This window comes from Agelaius tricolor, unplaced genomic scaffold, assembly GCF_023055355.1.
Source record: "Agelaius tricolor isolate 1412-34295 unplaced genomic scaffold, bAgeTri1.0.p SCAF_6, whole genome shotgun sequence".
Classification (NCBI taxonomy): Eukaryota; Metazoa; Chordata; class Aves; order Passeriformes; family Icteridae; genus Agelaius; species Agelaius tricolor.
This window is the reverse complement of record NW_027269266.1, coordinates 46,269,990-46,287,890: the sequence shown is the minus strand read 5'-3', so window position 1 is coordinate 46,287,890 and position 17,901 is coordinate 46,269,990. Positions and strand designations below refer to the sequence as shown.

General features: G+C 45.1%; 2 protein-coding genes across 2 annotated transcripts in view; one reads left to right on the top strand and one right to left on the bottom strand.

Moving 5' to 3' along the window:
* Positions 1–5,913, bottom strand: part of EPDR1 (ependymin related 1) — a 28,763-nt gene extending 22,850 nt beyond the window's left edge. The window contains exon 1 of the mRNA XM_071429663.1: positions 5,522–5,913. Coding sequence (XP_071285764.1) covers positions 5,522–5,898 — 377 coding nt within the window. The 5' untranslated portion in view covers positions 5,899–5,913. The remainder of the gene's footprint in view (positions 1–5,521) is intronic.
* A 1,228-nt stretch (positions 5,914–7,141) lies between these two features.
* Positions 7,142–17,563, top strand: SFRP4 (secreted frizzled related protein 4). The gene is made up of 6 exons (XM_071429662.1): positions 7,142–7,957; positions 8,113–8,193; positions 8,284–8,349; positions 10,918–11,116; positions 13,804–13,867; positions 16,345–17,563. The coding sequence occupies exons 1-6, from the start codon at positions 7,516–7,518 to the stop codon at positions 16,531–16,533; spliced, it is 1,041 nt and encodes a 346-aa protein (XP_071285763.1). The 5' UTR covers positions 7,142–7,515; the 3' UTR covers positions 16,534–17,563.
* The last annotated feature ends 338 nt before the right edge of the window (positions 17,564–17,901 follow it).

Genomic DNA, 17,901 nt, shown 5'->3' with positions numbered 1-17,901 from the left:
GTGGATCCTGCTATTTTGAATTTAAGAGCCAGTTTATTCTGCTCAGTTTGGATATGTGCTGTGTTTGGGTATTGTATGAAATGGCTCCAGAGCACTTAGCATTAACAATGGTTTCAAGAACACTACACTAAACAGAACAGCCATCTCAAATCAATGGATTTGCTTTATTCATACTCAGGTGGTTTTTTATGTTTTTGGTTTTTTTTAAACTAACAAAGATGCTGTTGTCCAAGGAAGCATAGCACACAAGACAGAAAAAGCTTTGCTAAGCTAACAGTTCCCAACTTCCTCTAACAGAGTCCACTTGTTTGTTACTGATGCAGTTCAACGGCTGAAGAATTTCAACTGCCTCCCACGAGCAGTGTTTTCATCTCCCCAACCAACCCACCTGTAACAACAACAGCAATTAACTCCAGTGCCTTCCTGAGCTGTATAGCCTGGCCGACTTCCAACAAGACCAAGAACTTGGAAGAGGGAATGATTGCTGCTGCCTGGGGGCAGAAACAAACAGAATGAACAGCTGGAGTCAGACAAGATGCTCCCCCTTGCAGCCATCACAGATCACAGCCCTGTTTGTACAGTGCTCTTCTCCAAGGAACAAGCTGCCTTGGCAGGGAGCATCACTGAGGGACTCAGTAAACTGACTTGTAATTGGGCTTTGATGGAAATGCAGGAGTTAAGGCTTTTACAGCCAGCCCTTCATACCCCACCACATAACTCTCATTAGAACAACTGAGGCTTGCTTCAGGGTATTGCCTGGCATCTGACAGTCAGTGTGCATCCAGCACAACAGCTTTCCAAAGCCATCTTTCCAAAGTCACAGCCATTAGCAGCAGCAGACACTTGAAACCCCTGACACCTATAGGAGGAAAGTAAATGCAGGACGTCTAAGTACCTTCCTTCAGTTCTTGTTCTCAGAGGTGAGTTATATATACAGCAGCTTATGAAGAATTTTAGGTCCCAAGAACTCAGGTTACTCTTAGAGAAACTGCGGAAAATTCATTTCTGTTTCACTGCAAATTAAGGGTCTCACAAGTCTGCACATTCTACATAATCTTTAAAAAATGGAACTTGGGTTCCTGGGCAACTTGGCCAATTCTGAAAATTTTACCCGTGACAGTCTTTCATTCCCCAAAACTTTAAACTGCAGAAACCACTCCCAAAACCAAGTCTGGGAAACAAATTTGCAGTTGCTCAGCGTAGCTCAATACTTAGCCTATTGAGTCACCACAATGACCACAGAACGGATGGATTATATGATTTTAATAGGTCAGACACTGCTGTTTTTTCCTTTATAATCACACATCCTAAAACAACTAAAAAGTAGTTGAGATAAGTCAGACACGTGTGCCCACACTCTGTTTATTTTGAAAAGTCATCACCTCTTCTCCAGATGAATGTTGTTGTATTTGCACCTGACCTTATGCTGCCTCTCGTCAGTCAAGGACAGGGATTGACACACACAGGAAAGAACCTGTCAGAATAAGAGACTTATTTCTCTAAACATAGCTTTGTCACTTCTCTGTCACACCAGCAGTCTGTGTGGCCAGGTGAGGAGTTTATCCTCCCCTTAACTGTGCCTATCTTTTGCAAATATGATAGAACTAAAGGAATTTAACCACATGCAGTTCTGTTTTTAAATCAACACTGAATCATAGGACATCTCCTGATTGTTCTTCTGCTGGGCAGCTACAGTTTTTAAGACACTAACCCTGACAGTTGCAAATACAAAGGCATCTCAATGTGCTGAGTACTGTACAACAGGCCATGGAGGTTACTGTTAAAATATATGCATAGAAGAAAAACAAAAAAGCATTTTCTTCCTCCTACTCACTTTCTTGACCACATGGAAATTTTTTTCTTCCCACCATCACATTTCTCATAAGACAATATGTTATTGGGCCTTCCCTGAAATCTCTCTGTGGAAAACAGTATGGAAGATAAGTGTGAAACTGTGAACACACCATGTGGCAAGTAACACTCCAGCTGTAATATTTCTGCTCTGCTCCTCACTTCATGCTTTTCTTCTTCATAACTGAGCACTAACACCTGTTGAGTGGCTTCAGTAGTGCTGAAGAGCACACCCCTTGCTCTCTTTCTCCAAGAAAATGAAAGGTGATGGATGACATTAAGTTCTGGCCACAGTAGTCAGTAGGATTTTTTCTTTGGACTCTTTTGTGCCAGGATTTTTCACCAGTTTGCAGAGATGTCATACTCAAATCTACAGCATTTGAAGTTACCTTAAAAAGAAACTTTTGCCCCAACTGCAAACCATGCTGGTGACTGCTACCTATTTTAAGTGTCCTGAGATAAAGGCCAACAGAAGGTTGAACAAGAGTGAGGAAGGTTTAACATCCAGAGAGCACAAAAGGAAGTAACTTCATATAGTAGGCCATAAAGGACTAAAAATCACGTTCTGTGTTTAACAGCAGGAACTCAGCTTTGCCTCAAGAGGTCTAGGGAGCTGCTTCAAGTGCTCCCCTTATATCTGGACTGACCTAGTCCAAACAGGAAACAGCACAACATACTCAATGTTTGTTTTCTTTTCTCTTCTGCTATCAGTATCAACTGAGCACCACACAAAACTTTAAGATTATCCCTGCTTGCCCTGTCTATCCCCAAAAATTCAATCCTGAAGGGGCAAGAAGCAGCAGGGCAAGGCATGCTGGAGAAAACAAAAGAAGCAGAGTGTAGCTAAGGCGGGGTCTGTAAAAGAAGTGAAAAATAAAGCCCAGAAATTAATCCAACTGGAATAGGTTCTCCTTGAAAAATCTCAGCCTAGGATCACTGCTGGTAGCTTTTACACTCCGAGCCAGAGTGCAGGAGCCAATTGTGTGACCTAGAGAAACATCCACCCAACAAGCTCGTTTTCTGAAACCACAGCTATGACTTCCCTAATCAGAACTGGCTCTGTTGGTTGTCTGGCAAGCGAGGAGTGTGCCCAGGCGGCAGGTGACACAGTGCAGCCGGACAATGGGGAATGGGCAGTCTTTACCAATGTGGTCACTGCATCTCAGCTGATCTTGAAATAACTGATGGACAAAGAAGTGATGTTAATGAAGCAGCAACTGGGTGTTTACCTTATGGCTACTTGTCTGGAGTTGAGGTAGGTATGTTTTACTGGGCTGATGTAGGTATGAAAATGCCACATGGCAGAACACATGAATTTGAAACATAGATCTACAATAAAACCTGAAAGTTTCAAGTTTTCCTGCGGTTATGAGCCTGCAAGCCATTCCACACAGGCAAATCTTTGTGTCCTTGATTAACCTCAGCCAATAACTCAAACAGGGCTGTGTCTGATTAAGGTCCACATTTGCAAGCTTCAGAAAATGCTTTGTAGAAAAATGTGGTTGTTGGCCAACCATGATTGCTGCACATAAGTTACATCTGATAGGAGCAAAATGTGAGAATTTAGACTGAAATTTCCTCACAGACCAGGGCAGCACTATTTTTCTTGTTGATTTTCTTGTTGATTTTGTACTCCCTGCCTGGGCATAATTACCCCTTTCTTGTCAATGTCAAAACAGGGTGGAGGAGAGGTTATTTTTCAAAAGACAGGATAAATCCCTTTGCCTCTAACTTTTGAAAACTTTGGTTTACAAGTCACTGTGTCCCCACTGAAATGAAGTTGTGATCACAATTCTAGACCTGATCCAAAACATACTGAAACCAATGGGAGACTTTCTGTTGACTTAAATGGAAGCCTGGGTCATGCCCTGAGCAGACACTACTGCCCATATAACAAAATCAACCCCTCTCCAATTTTGAATGGCAGAAAACATGGACCTGGAAATATTTAAGACCTCTGAGGTCAGAAATTTGTCTACAACAAAAATCTAATACAAGAGAAATCAACAAGTTCACCTGTCTGCACTCTGCCTCTTTCTAGTGCTACCAACCCAGACAAAACTGCATCCACAGCAGGTATTTTATCAAAACTGTAAAAAGATAAGATCTTGGAAAAAGACAAAATCTGGCCCAGAGTCTAAAATGTAGAGTAATTATTCAATCTTAAAATAAACTTTTCAAATAAAGTAAACATAGGCTTGAGAAATGAGTGTAGTACAACTCAGAAGCTAGAAAAGACTGGCGTCAGGCTTTGTAGCACAGTTTTATACTTGTCAAACATTAAAGTTAACCTAGGACTTGCAGAAGAAGGCAACATGAGCACCCCATGGCCAGTGTCAGACTCCATGCTGTATGTCAGCAGAACCACCAGCAAATACCTCTATGTTGCTTTTAACATTCTTCGCATGGCTCCTATGCAAAAACAGTAATGAAAAAAGCTTACAATGAGGGACAGTTAAGCCTGAAAATGAAACACACAGAACAGTTCTCCAAGTGTCAGGGGATTTGGAGAGAAAGGATCACAGAAGAGCACATGCTTTGGAAAGATTAAAACAATTCCGTACAATGTTGGTATGAAACTGATTGTCAAGGAAAAATACAGCAGGAAAAAGGAATATTGATCTTTTAACAGGAGAGACCATTAGTATGGATGATACAGCATTTGTAGGCTGGTCATTACCTTGTCTCACACATCCCCAGGACGGATGCATTATTATTTGAACAATTCGTAGGTGGGAGAGTGGAGGTATGGGCAGACCTGCTACCCTCACACTGGCAGGAATGCTTTGTCATGTTGTCTGAAAGTGACTGACACAGTAGCCAAAAATGTCTCACTCAGGGAGGCCTCTCTAGGCCAATCAGTTCTTCCACCCAACCTGAGCTTGGCAGGCTGAGGAAGGAAAAAGAGGCTCTTCTTTAGTCAGCTTTTTTCTACATTTGTTTTTCAGCACATCAAGAAACAGACAATGACACGGGGATTTTTTTGGTATAAGTTATGGGCTTAATAGATACATCCTGTATAAATGAAGAACAGGAAGGTCTGCAGGGCTGTGCAGTGGGAATGAATACACTGTACCACAGGTAATGGATGCATCCTGACACCCTGGCACTGACTTAGGACCAAGCACTGAGAAGGACCAAGAAGGCCCAGAGAACTTGTAACTCAAACTTGTTAGCAAATTATTGAGCTAGAACTTCCTCCCTTACCCCATAGCATTACTCACATGTTTGAGTATAACCTATTCATTATACCTCATGATACCCATTATACCACAAATTTTGGAATTAATTTCAAATTCCATTTGAATAGCAAAAGAGCTGGGAGGGGAAGAATATTTCTGAAGGTAAAAAGCTGACAATGTTGATCTTAAATCTCTCAATATATACACACATATATATACACATATATCTACACGGATCTAAGCCATGCTGGTGACAGGTTTCCTAGCGCCAGCTGTTTCTACCACGCCGGTGCCTCGCCCCCGCCAGCCCCGCGCTGCCCCGACTCACGCAGAGGAGGAGCCGCCTGCACGGCGGGGCCCGAGAGAGATCCCCCTTCCCGGCTTCGCATCACCGCACCCCCCCCGGGAGGCGCCTCCGGGCTCTGTGCCGACCCTCACCGCCCCGCCCGGCTCGGCCCGGCCCCGCCGCAGGTCTCGCCGCCACCTACTTCTTGCAGGGGATGAGCGCCTTCCTCTCCTCCAGGATGCGGAGGCGCTGGTTGGGGCCGTCGTAGGAGACGGCGGCCCGCGTGTTGCGGCCCGAGCCGTGCTCGTAGAACACGGTGCGCCCTTCCCACTGTCGCGGCGCCTGGCACGGCTCGGCCCCCGCCGCCGCCGCCGCTCCGCCGCGCAGCAGGAGGACGCCCAGCAGCAGGAGCAGTCGCAGCGGCGGCCCCGGCCCCGGGCACAGCTGCCGCCCGGCCGCCGGCCGCGCCATGCTCCGCTCCGCGCCGCGCTGCCTCGGCGCACGGCCGCCCCGCACGGCGCGCAGGCGGGCGGGCAGGCTGTGCCGAGGGGCGGGGGCGGCCCGCCTCCAAACCCGCATCACCTCAGAGGCGAGAGGCGCCCTCCGCCACAGCGCCCGGACGCCGGCGGGGCACGAGGCAGCGCGGCGACAGGGACCCTCGCCCTCTCAGGCCTCCCTCCCCGCAGCCGGGAGGGTCTAGGCGCCCTGGCCGTGTCCACTGCTCCGCGAGGGCTGCCCAGAGGGGCAGCTGCGAGCTCCAAGCCCTGGGCACTCTGCGTGAGCCTGGGGAGGGAGGGGATACGCGAACAGGAGTGACCTGCTGGGACAAACCGCTTTAATGTTGCCCTCGAGGGGGGCATTTCAGTGCCTCCCCTCAGGGAGACAGTGTCACCAAACATTCCTCTACCACATGCATTCCTTCATCTCCCACCGCCCTCTTAGGTGTATCAGCTGTTGTTTCCTGCCTGCTCTGGATGTGCTTTCCTCACCCACTAAGGGAAGGGCCGTGCCCCACAGGTGCTCAGTCCCTTGCAGCTCTGCTGCGTCTGCCGGGGACAACACCGGTGGCACCACGGTACTTGGCCGGGGCAGGTACCTCAGAGCCACGCTGCGGCTCTCTCAGGTCACTGGGATAACCTGACACTGGGTTAATCTTCTTATCTCAGCGGGTCCCTCAAAGACTGGGGAGCGGCATTTCCCACAGGGAAGAACGGGCCCGGAGGTCTTTACGTGCAAGGGGGAACACAGGTGGGCTGTGAGGGATGAGGGAGCCCTTTGGCCCTGCCACCCCTCTGCACCAGGGTCCCGTGGCCGTGGAGCCCCAAGGAAATGAAAATAAAAAACAGCTTGGGAAAAAGTCTGAAACCCCTTCTTCCGCTCGTGTGCAGATGCGATTGGTGGGGAACAGCGGCGGGGAGAGCGGGGCGGCGGGCTGACTGCCCGCACAACAGCCCCACAGCGGCCCCGCCGCCCGCTCCCGTCTCGGCCCGGCCGCCGCCGTTTCCCCTGTCCCGAGCAAACCGGGCCACGAGCCACCACCCCGTCTGTCCGCCCGTGCGCTTCACGCCTTTCCCCGTCGGAGCCGAACTCATGGAGGGAATTCTGCAACTCCCTGGAGGCGTCGGGAACAGGCGCCGGAGCTCCCTCAAGCCCGCAAAAAGTTTCTTCTCCCTTGAGAAAATGCGGCGTATAAAGTTCAGCCCCACGGGAAGAAGCCGCGGTTCCTACCGTCACCTTCCCTCTCCCCGCGCCGGAGCGCAGAGCCCCGCGGCAGAACCGTGTAGTTTGGGTTTCCTTCCCTCCCCCTTGCCCCCCTTCCACCTGAAGGAATTTATGACACAGATGAAAACTGAAACGGAGCTGGAGCGGCGGCCGAGAGACGCAGTGATGTCGCCGGGGGATTAAACGGGGTGGAGGTGATGTCACCGTGCCTGCACAGCAAAACGCACACATACACGCACACCCCCCACCCCCCGGAGGAGCGGGGCTGCCAAGGGAGCGCGATCGGCCCCACGTCACTCGTGCCACTGGTATAAATGCGGTCCCGCGATGTCCATGGCTGTCGGCGCGGCGGCTCCCGCGACTTGACTGCAGCCGGGCTCCGGGAGGCAGCGCCGCTCCGCGCCCTTCGGCCGCCGGGACCCGCGGGGCGGCGGCGGGCGGCGGCGGACAAGGAGGAGAAGGAGGAGGAAGAGGATGCTGCGCGCCTTGGTGGCGGTGTCCCTGTGGCTGCGGGTGAGCCCGCGGGCGCAGGGCGCGCCGTGCGAGGCGGTGCGCATCCCCATGTGCCGCTCCATGCCCTGGAATATCACCCGCATGCCCAACCACCTCCACCACAGCACCCAAGAAAACGCCGTCCTCGCTATCGAACAGTTCGAGGAGCTGGTGGCCACCGGCTGCAGCCCGGTCCTGTCCTTCTTCCTCTGCGCCATGTACGCCCCCATCTGCACCCTGGAGTTCCTCTACGACCCCATCAAGCCGTGCCGCTCCGTCTGCCAGCGCGCCCGCGACGGCTGCGAGCCCATCATGCGCCGATACAACCACAGCTGGCCCGAGAGCCTGGCTTGCGACGACCTCCCCGTCTACGACCGCGGCGTCTGCATCTCCCCAGAGGCCATCGTCACCGACGTGCCGGAGGGTGAGAACCCTGGGGGCAGCGAGAGGTGGGAGGGAGGACTCCCTCCACCCCCGCGGGACGCCCCAGGCTGGGACGGGGGGGCTGCGGGACCCCCACGCTCCAGTCCTGGAGCCTCTACCGACAGTTTTCACTCTCTGACGCGCCTCTGTTTGCAGATGTGAAGTGGACGGACTTCACACAGGGCTTTATGGTGCCGGACAGACCCCTGGAGCCTGACTGCAGGAGCCGTGGCCAGGGTGAGCCTAGGACGATCCCCCTCCTCCACCTCCCTGGAGACAGGGTCCATCTGACACCTCTCAACCTTTCTCCCTTCTCTTCCTTTGAAGAGCGGTGCAGGTGCAAAAAGACAAAGCCTACGCTGTCAACCTACTTGGCCAAGAACTACAGCTACAGTAAGTGCATGGGGAAATGCTTCACTTGGCCTGCCCCACATCCTCCTTGTGTCCCTGCAAGTTAGGCAGCTCTGTGTGGGTGCTGAACCCACATCAGGCCCCATCCAGCAAGTGTGGCATGGGAAGACTGCTCCAACACAGCCTTTCCAAGTGAGTGTTTGCCAGGGGATACCTAGCTGTAGCACACACCATGTGCAGGCAGTAGTAGTAATGGCACAGATGATGGTGTGTTTCTGACAAATGCAGTAAAATGTCAGTAATGTGCACCCTTCTGCTCTGCAGAAGGGGTGGTTGCTGCTGCAAAGGTCACTTTAGTAAAGGCAGTTATGCCTTATGTGAGTGTGATGACTTTGGCCAGCTCCTGTTTTCATCCAGCAGATAGAATAAACAGGGGTTTTCTACCCAAATAAAACTCGTAAATGTGAACCAGCTGCATCAAAGTAAAAAGTTTTTAGAAATTTGTATATGCTTTTACTTATTAGCCCGAGTTCTGGCTGGTGCACAATTGTCAGAGATTAACTGAATTCAGTGACAATTTGCACCATCCAGCCATGGAGATAGCTGATAGTTTTATTAGATGTTGGGTGACATATTGGCAACAAAAATAAGTATTCAGCCCTCTTTCCCCTTAGCTTTCCCCTGCCTCAGTTTTCTGATGGTGTGAGTCAGGAAGAATTCTAATTAAGATTAGATAAATGCCAGATTAAACCTAGTGTCAATACAAAGCCCCTATTAACTATGAGTTTTATATGCAGTATTGCTTCATTTTGCACTTTGTGGGTATTTTCTCAATGGCACTTTTTTTCCCAGTCATTTATCTAGTTCTTCTGCAGTAGGGTTATAATATAGTTCAGTTCCTATTTGTTTGATATCAGATAAAAGCAAGTTTGTAGCTATTTGCTTCTTTGTTAGCATGTTTGGTGGGAATAATCAAGCTGAACCTCTAGCTTAGGTAGTTGTACAATTTTTGTTCATTATAGCATTTTGGTGCATTTACATGACTTACTCTTTTTATATAATTCTTTGATCTGTGTCAGTACAACATAGAGATATGTTTAGGTGGAACAATGATTTTTTATAGTTGCCTGAAACATATGAAAAGTAGTGATATCAAATGTCTGTTCCAAAATGAAAGACAGGTGTTATTTGTGTAAATTCTGATTCCAGTGGTTTCAGTAGGAGTGTTCCTTGAGTAGAACCTGTATGTCGGGGTCCAAAATTTAATTCCATTGAATTTGTGAAATCAAGATTTTTCTTTTTGAGATGTAAGTATTTATTCAGCAGCCTGTGAGAGAAATAGACCTATTTATATGGAAAATGAATGGAGGGACAAGATTTAATGAGTTGAAAATCAATCTTTTTTTTTTTCTGAAAACCTTTAAAATAAGACATACTGCCAAATTGTACTTTCAATTGTACCAAACAGACTTGAAAATGGATTGTGAGTCTCCAAAACTGAAATTCCTCACATGTTTTGTGTCTGTTATACATGTCCTGATAAAGGTAGCACATAAACCCCAGACTGCATTAACAGTGCTGGTCTCCTGTTTTCATTGTGTGAAGTTTATTCGAAATGTTATGAGGTTTATGTGGAAGCTTTTGACCCCGTGGCTGGCAGGGGCAGGCTGATCATCCTGTGGTCTGTACACTTCTCATGCTTCTTTCACTGAAGAATTTTTGGACAGTAGAACCCTTTCTATTTTGACATTTCCTAGAGACAAAATCCTTTATGTAAAAATCATACTTAATTTATTAGATCTGGTATTTTTCACAAGAGAGAAGGAATGAAATGCTGGAGTGGTAGGTGATGCCAGAATTTTGTAGGTACAAAGTTAGCCCAGGGATCATTTCAGAGCAATCTACAGTGCTTCAGCTTCTTGCATCTGTGCAGATATGCAGTTTTCCTCAATGAAAGGTAAAAATACAAATGATTGTGTATTCAGAGTCAGAAGAACCTTTTTCAGTATCTCGATTATATAAGGATCTCACTATTGGTAGAGAATCCAAAGGCAAAAGATGAAAAAAGGTATAGCTCAAGTAAGTCATGGAAATCCTAAGCCTCTTAGTTTTTTGACTATTGTTTCTAGCCTTGCCTTGTTTCTTATATTTAAGAAAATACTATATTTCCTGGTTACAATCTACAGGAAATGATTTTATTACTGAAAAGATTGAATTTGTGACAACTGTCTGTGAGGTAAATTATTCATTACTTAATCAGAAATAGCCAGATGTGGCTGGAGGATGGCTTAGATTTATGCAAAGGGTTCTTCAAGTCTGAGTTGAAGGAGCTGTTTGTGTGTGTGATTCCAGGCAAGATCAGTTGGTCTGATCTGGCAAAGATTTAAGCACATGTTTAATTTTACAGTTGTCAACAGTCCTACTGAAAACCAAATTGAGATCAGGCCTCTGTTATTCTAAGCCACTGTTCATGCCCACACAGGCAGAAGTAGTTCTAGTTTCACAACCAAAACAACAGCTTCCAATTCAATATATTTTATTTAATTTTGAGATGCATTTAAATTTCCAAGACTGTTTATTGTTCTCGCTCTTCTGTTTTTCTATTTGCAGTCATTCACGCTAAAGTAAAAAGCATAGAAAGAGGGAACTGCAATGAGATAACCACTGTGGTTGAAGTCAAAGACATTCTCAAGTCTTCAACGCCAATTCCTCTGTCCCAAGTGCCTCTTCTTACAAATTCCTCCTGCCAGTGCCCGCCTCTTCAACCAAAGCAGGATGTTCTCATTATGTGCTATGAGTGGCGCTCAAGGTGAGCCGTGATGTGTTGCAGAAAAGTGTTAGAGCTGGCTGTGAGGGATGGGAAGGAGGACCAGTAAATCTCTCTTCCTCATCATAGGCTTGTTTTAGGAGAACTCATACATACACTTACATATTTCCATTACCTTCACGGCTGACTTTCATCAGCCTCAGCTCTGTGCCATGATGTGTTTACAAAATTTGACTCACGCAAAAAGTATAAAATCTGGTGGCATTAGGTGCTGACGTCACATTGATAAAACATCATGCAGCAGTTCAGTCACCTCCAGCTTGGGAGTGTTTTTCCAGGACCACTTTCCATGGGGATGAGCTGCTTAGTGTGCAACAAGCCCAGTGGTGCCTGTAGATGATGGTCTGTGTTGGCAGGACCACATGGAAGGCATGTGGTTCTTCCTCACCAGGGGAGTGGGCAGAAGATGATACACATCCTCTGTCAGCAGAGCTGCTGGAATCAGAGCCAGGCCTTCTCCACTGGCCTGTCCATACTTTGGACCAGTGCCGTCAGTGAGATGTTTCTGATCCCGCAGCCGTACCGGGACCAGCCAAAGCTGCAGCCATTGGAGCTCCAGCTCCCGGATGGCAGATGAAAAGTAAATACTCTTAGAGCAGCTTGCCAGTCCTGCTGTATGATTAAAATTAAAAACAAAACAAAACTAACTTTACCAGACCTTTCATCTGGCAGTCAGCCTAGCCCCAGGCATGGAAGGAAATCCAGCATGCTGGCTTGGATGGGAAGGAGTGATGAATAACAGCTCCCTTTTCTCCCTGGTTCCTTGAGGCAGAAGGGAACATCCCATCCACATTAGCACCCCAAGCGCACCAGTAGATGCCAGCAGAGCAGGTTGTGGTGTTACAGGTTTTTTGTAGGCCTGGGTGTTGTAGTTTGGAGGCAAGGCTGTCTGTAAAATGTGCAGGCTGGTTTTGCATACTGTGATGTTACTGTTAATTGGCCACACATGCTTGTAAGGACCACGGAACATCCACATGTGGGACGTGGTGGGCCATGCCCATATTTTTAATGAGCTTTATGTTGATATTTTGGGAGCATTTTATAGGTGTTTCTAAAATTTGCCATCTGATATCTTACTACTTTGTCTTGTTTTTGTCTTGTGAGCTAGCAGACACAGCATTGTATTACTACTCATCTCTTTGCCCCTCTAGGTCTGGAAGTATTTCACAAATATTAATGTAGAGCTCTCTCTTTGTGTTAGTGATTTTAGGGATACAAGCTCTGACTCATGTAGAAGGACTATGACCAGAATGGCGATGGAGGAGCTCTGGGTTGCAGAGGATCCTCTGGAGGCTGTTAGAAAAGGGAGATTTCATAAGTCAAAGATCACAATCAGCATCTCCATTATTATGGAAAAAACCACGTGATTCACTAAATGTCTTGTGATGGTTTTTAAAGGTCATTGAGGTTTTTAATTTCATATAGTGTACTAAAGTGGATTTGAAAAAGAAACATAAATTATTATATGTGCTTCCTGTTGAACTTAGTGGCAGGAAAACAGAAGGTTTTGAGTTACAGCAGCTTTTTAAAATGACAGAGGCAGAATGAGTGGAAGCTGTACCTCCTCTGCAGTCAATGGCAAAATACCTATTGCCTGTTGTTAGGGTTAGAGCCTCACTGGATAATTTGACCTGAACAAAGCTGTGCCAGATGTACTCCATGTTGTGGTTTCATCCATGGCAGTATGGCCTTGGCATCAATCCTGTTGCATTAGTACAGCATATTGGTCCTGATTCTCCAAGGTTTGCACTCACATTAGGCCTTTTATGTGTGGTCAAACTGGATGCACAGAGGCTAATGACTACAAGAGGCAGCATTTTGTACTGTGTTTGAGCTGCTAAGAGCAGTGATGCTATTCATAGAAACTGGAGGTCAGGTCCTGCTACACTATTTAACCTTCACCAGCCAGAACAGTGCTGTGTGATCTTATGTGCATTTATAACTATGTCTTGATGTTTCCAGCCAGCACTGGTGTCTAAATACAACCAGAATTTTAGTGGAGTTTATATTAGGGCATGTTAAGGCCTGGTATCTCAACCAACCAACCAACCAACCAACCAACCAACCAACCAAAAAAACCGTCAAAAAGTTGTCACTGGGCTGGAACGTGGAAATTGTGACATCAGACTGCTTTAGAATAAGCTGCTTTAGGAGCTGTTTAAGGCATATATATTTAATAGTCACATTTTTGCTTTGTTCATTTCATAACAACTAGACTCAGTGTTTTCATGCAGGAGCTAGCCAGATTGTACTGGTAGGCAAGTATGGCAAGTATCACTAACCATGCATCTTCCAAATTCACCTTAAAGGACTCATTAAAGAGTTAGATGTAGGAAACACATACTGCCATCCTTATGTATTTATAGGTAGAAAAGGATACAATTGTAAGTGATCATATCATTATATTACTGTTTTTCAGCTAAGCTGTATTAGCTGGTGCATATGAAACAGCTTCTTTTTTAAAGTCAGAAGTAAAATGCATCTGTTTAATCTACTCTTCACATAAACACACAGAGAAACATATGGTATCCCATCATCCCATCCATAAAACCTGTCAGTACCAGTACCTGTGGGTGCATTTCAACTCTTCTGTGTCAAATCATTTGGAATAGCATCTCAGGCATCAAAATCAGCAATATCTATAATTTGTGTGTATTTCTTAATTTCAGGTTGATGCTTCTTGATGGATGTCTAGTTGAAAAATGGAAGGACCAACTAAACAGAAGATTTAAGGTAAATACAACCAAAGAAAAGAATGCTGAACTTCTTGATAAAAAGTTAAACACCTGTGTTTTACTTCAGATTGATTAACTTTGATGACTTTCAGATATCTGTAACTCCAGTGAGTATCATTATTTTCACTTGAACATTTTTAGCCTTTATAGTTACTCAAGTATAGGTGAAAATTTGAATACTTTAATCTTGTGGTTTAGGGTCTCTAAAATTTTATTTCTCTTTAATTTTACCCTGTGAGATGATCTTTGTATGAACTCTGGTTTCTTACAGTAATGTCTCTAGGAATTTCTTTCATTTCCCTGCTACCACAAGGAGCAGTGATATGAAAGTGAAGGTAATATGCAGATGAGTACATAGCCCATATTAGATAAGAAAGGAAGTTAAAATCCTCTGCACTGGATGAATGTTTTTTTGCTGCATTAAAGATTACAGGCTGGAGACACACACTTCTCACCAGGTACTCACTACTAAGACCCAGCCAAAGGATTGGGCATTGTCTCTCTGGATTCAGGAAACACTGGAAGGAAGAGTCTTTAGTATAGAGACATGGGTGGCAGGCACAGCAGATGCCCCTGCTTTTTGGGGCTTCAGGATAGCATTTGATATCACTCTCTGCTTGTAAACTCCTCTTTTTAATGTAAAGAAAGGATGCATTGAGAGAAGGTCTGATTCTTCCTCCCAGTTTAAGACATGGAAGAAAGTTATTTTTGGAAATCAGAAAGGTTTTCAGAGCATTAAGGTCATACATGTATGTTTAAGGACATACATGTGTGTTTTAATTGTGAGTTGAATGGCAGTTGATAGAGAGGAGGAAAAGAGATGTAGGAATCCATAAGAAAAAGCTTTCAGATTACAGACCAGCTTCTTGCAGGAAATTGCATTCAATGCTTCTCTCCTCCCTCTTCACTTACTCATCTGAAACCTATGTGTGGAAAATAAAACATGCTTTAAATCTTTAAAAAATAAATACATGGCAATTGCAGAGGATGCCATGTGGGATTTAGAAGAATATTGACATATGACTTGGATTCCTGAAATCCTTTAGCTGTCAACTTAATGGCCTGTTGCTGGCACACATTGTGTTTTAGTCACCTCCTCACACTGTTTTGTCATTTCTAATTGTGTCTTGAATCATGTTTGGGCTTTAGTTTTCAGATTGTCAAATAGATGCATGACTGCCAAAGAAATGCCCTTCAAAGCACATGTAATTTCCTCTCATATTAATAGTTTCAGAAACTAAATCCTCATTTAAACATATTTGAGTGGGACACAACTAAATGTGTGCTGATAGTTTTGGTTTTATAAACATGCATAAAATAACTCTGACCACACAGAGCCAGTATGGAGCTAGGTATCACAGTGGCTTCATTTTAATGCCCATCATTCATCTCTGAAGACTTGCATCCAAATTTTGTGTAGAGTTACCACTTACAATGGATGTTTTGAGCTGTCTGTCAACCACAGAAGACAGTTGTTAACATAACCACAACATTGCTGGTCTTTTCTTTAGCCAGGACAAGAGTCTGAGCTACAACAAAGTCATGCAGAGATATTGAATAGGGCAAGCTGGAGAACATTTCTCTTGCTCTGATCACTGGGTAAATCCGCTGCCTTTAGCAATTTCAGAAGGGAAAGATAATAGAGGGGAGAGGTGAGATCCTTTCTGGGTTCTACTGCCTACCTTGTTTTCCTTAAAGTAGGTATTTCTGTTCCTAGAGGTGAAAGTCTGCAGTCTCTATTGCTGTTCTACGGATCCCTCCATGTTTTGGAGAGTTGACCAGTCAAACTTACTGTAAAAACCTATTTTGTAACTACTGCATTATTGGATATGAAAATCTGACAACTGTTATCAGTGCTTTTCAAAATTTCTTGGGTATGCTGCTGAGTAAAGCTGCAGGTGCATTATTCAAACCATGCTATTGCAACTCTCAACACTGTAGTTTCACTGTGATCATTGCTATTGCCTGTCCATAGCATAAGCTTGTTCCTGCCCAGTCCTTTCCACCCCAGGGAAAAGCAGAAGCAGAAAGTAAATGCTAGCTCCCCTTGTGGCTGTGTGCTTAAGTGTATATTGTGAATAGATGGTTTGATTCCTGTAGACTTTTCTGAGGAAAAGTCAAGTAGCACATCCAGCAAGACAGCAAGGAAGGGCCTTACGAAGGAGCTCCAACGTGCTGGTCCTGACTTTTTGATGGCATGATGCCAGCTCCCCTCTATTTCTGAGAAGGTACTCACATGCAGCATGCACATGAGATGGGCAATTGTAATTTCCATCAACTGATGCCCCTCTAACCTAGAACACAGTCCCTGCAAATAGCCATTACATGCTGACATCAATGGCCTTGCAATATAGAGCATGAGGCTGTTAAAGGTAGCACTAGCATCAGTGGTTCTGGATAGCTTTGATTAGGATGTAATTATTTATGATTATGTCCTTCCCTAACTCATCCTCTTTGTCTTCTGCATTTCTACAGAGGTGGGAACAGAGGCTGCAAGAACAAAAGCGGCGAACTGCGCGCAGTAAGAGCCAGAATTCGGGACGCAGTGGTCAGAGTGGAGCCCTGAAACCACAAACCAAGAACACCAACCCACTGATCAGTGGCCCCAAAAAGCCCATTAAAACAAGAAATGGCCAGAAAGAAATCAACCCCAAAAAAGTATGAGTGTGAATTCCCAAAAGGAAGGACTTTCCCTGCACGACAAGGGTCACAATCTGGCTTGGTCAGCATGTTTTATTAATCTGGAACTCATTGACTTAAAGAATTATGTCATTTTATGTCATACATAGACCTCTTTGCTGCACTTTACTGTTACAAGGTTTGCTTATCCTTTCACTGCAAGCCATAGAGCATAGGTTTGCACTAATATGAGGTAGGCATATTCCAGCTGACTGAGCTTTATCTTTGGGCTCTGATTTCCCATCTAGACAGAACTAGCCTTGGCTGCTAGAGGTTTTGACTCCTTGTACCAGTGGCCTGGTCTGTTTCCCTGCCAGATGTTGGAGAGCTGCATGGAGTTTCTCTCTCTCCTCAGCTGGTGTAGTAGTTGGTGAGTTAGTCTGTGAGTTAGTCTGTGAGTTAGCTGAGAGCTCACTAGACCAAGGCAGCTGAGGAGCAGCAGAAGGATGGTAACCTCTGGCAGATATCTCAGGCAGCAATGACTGCAGCTGCTGGAGCTGAACATATCTGCTATTTGGAATCACAGTCCTTGTTCAGAGTGTTCAAAAGCATAGTTTACCATTAAGCATCTGGGTATGCATTATGTGATTATTTTTATGAGTGTGCCGAAAATATGCTTACAGTGATATTATTTGATCTTGTGGGTTTGTGTAGTAAAAAATGCATTCAAAGCAGACATTTAATTTTTTAAATTGTACTTCAGGCTGGCTTCTGTTGTTCTAATTTCAAATATATTTAAACATCTAATTGAAAAATCTGTATTTTTTTGAAAGGACCGATTAAAGTGAACAGATCTGTAGAATTCTTAAAAGTAACACATTTGCTGTAATATAGCTTTGCTATGAAAACTGGAATAGAAGCTTTATTCTAAAGATAACTGACAGCTACTGTACAGTATTAAGGAGAAGATAGGGCTTCAAGTGGCTCAGTAATCATTTGGATAACTTTTTATCATTTGATACAATATTTCTAACCTTTCTCTGAGATCAAATAAATAAATAAATAAATAAATAAATCAGCTTTGTCCCTATTAATGAGCTTCTCAAAGCAACTGGCTATCTGCAGTTTTTCTTATCAGAAAGTAACATTTACTCTGAAAAGAGTGACAGGAAAACAGATTTTTTTATTTATGTGTTAAGTTTACTGACTTAACATTTTCTGTATGAGGTATTAGAACAACAATGGTGATATAAATCTAATCAATATAACTTCAAGGTGGCATTTGTGCTATTTCTTCTGAGGTGTACTTCAATGAGGCAGCATAGACAATACATTCTGATTTCATTTTCATGTAACACGCAAGAAGATCACCAACGTTAAGATCAGAAGAGCTCATGATAGATGCCTGAAAGA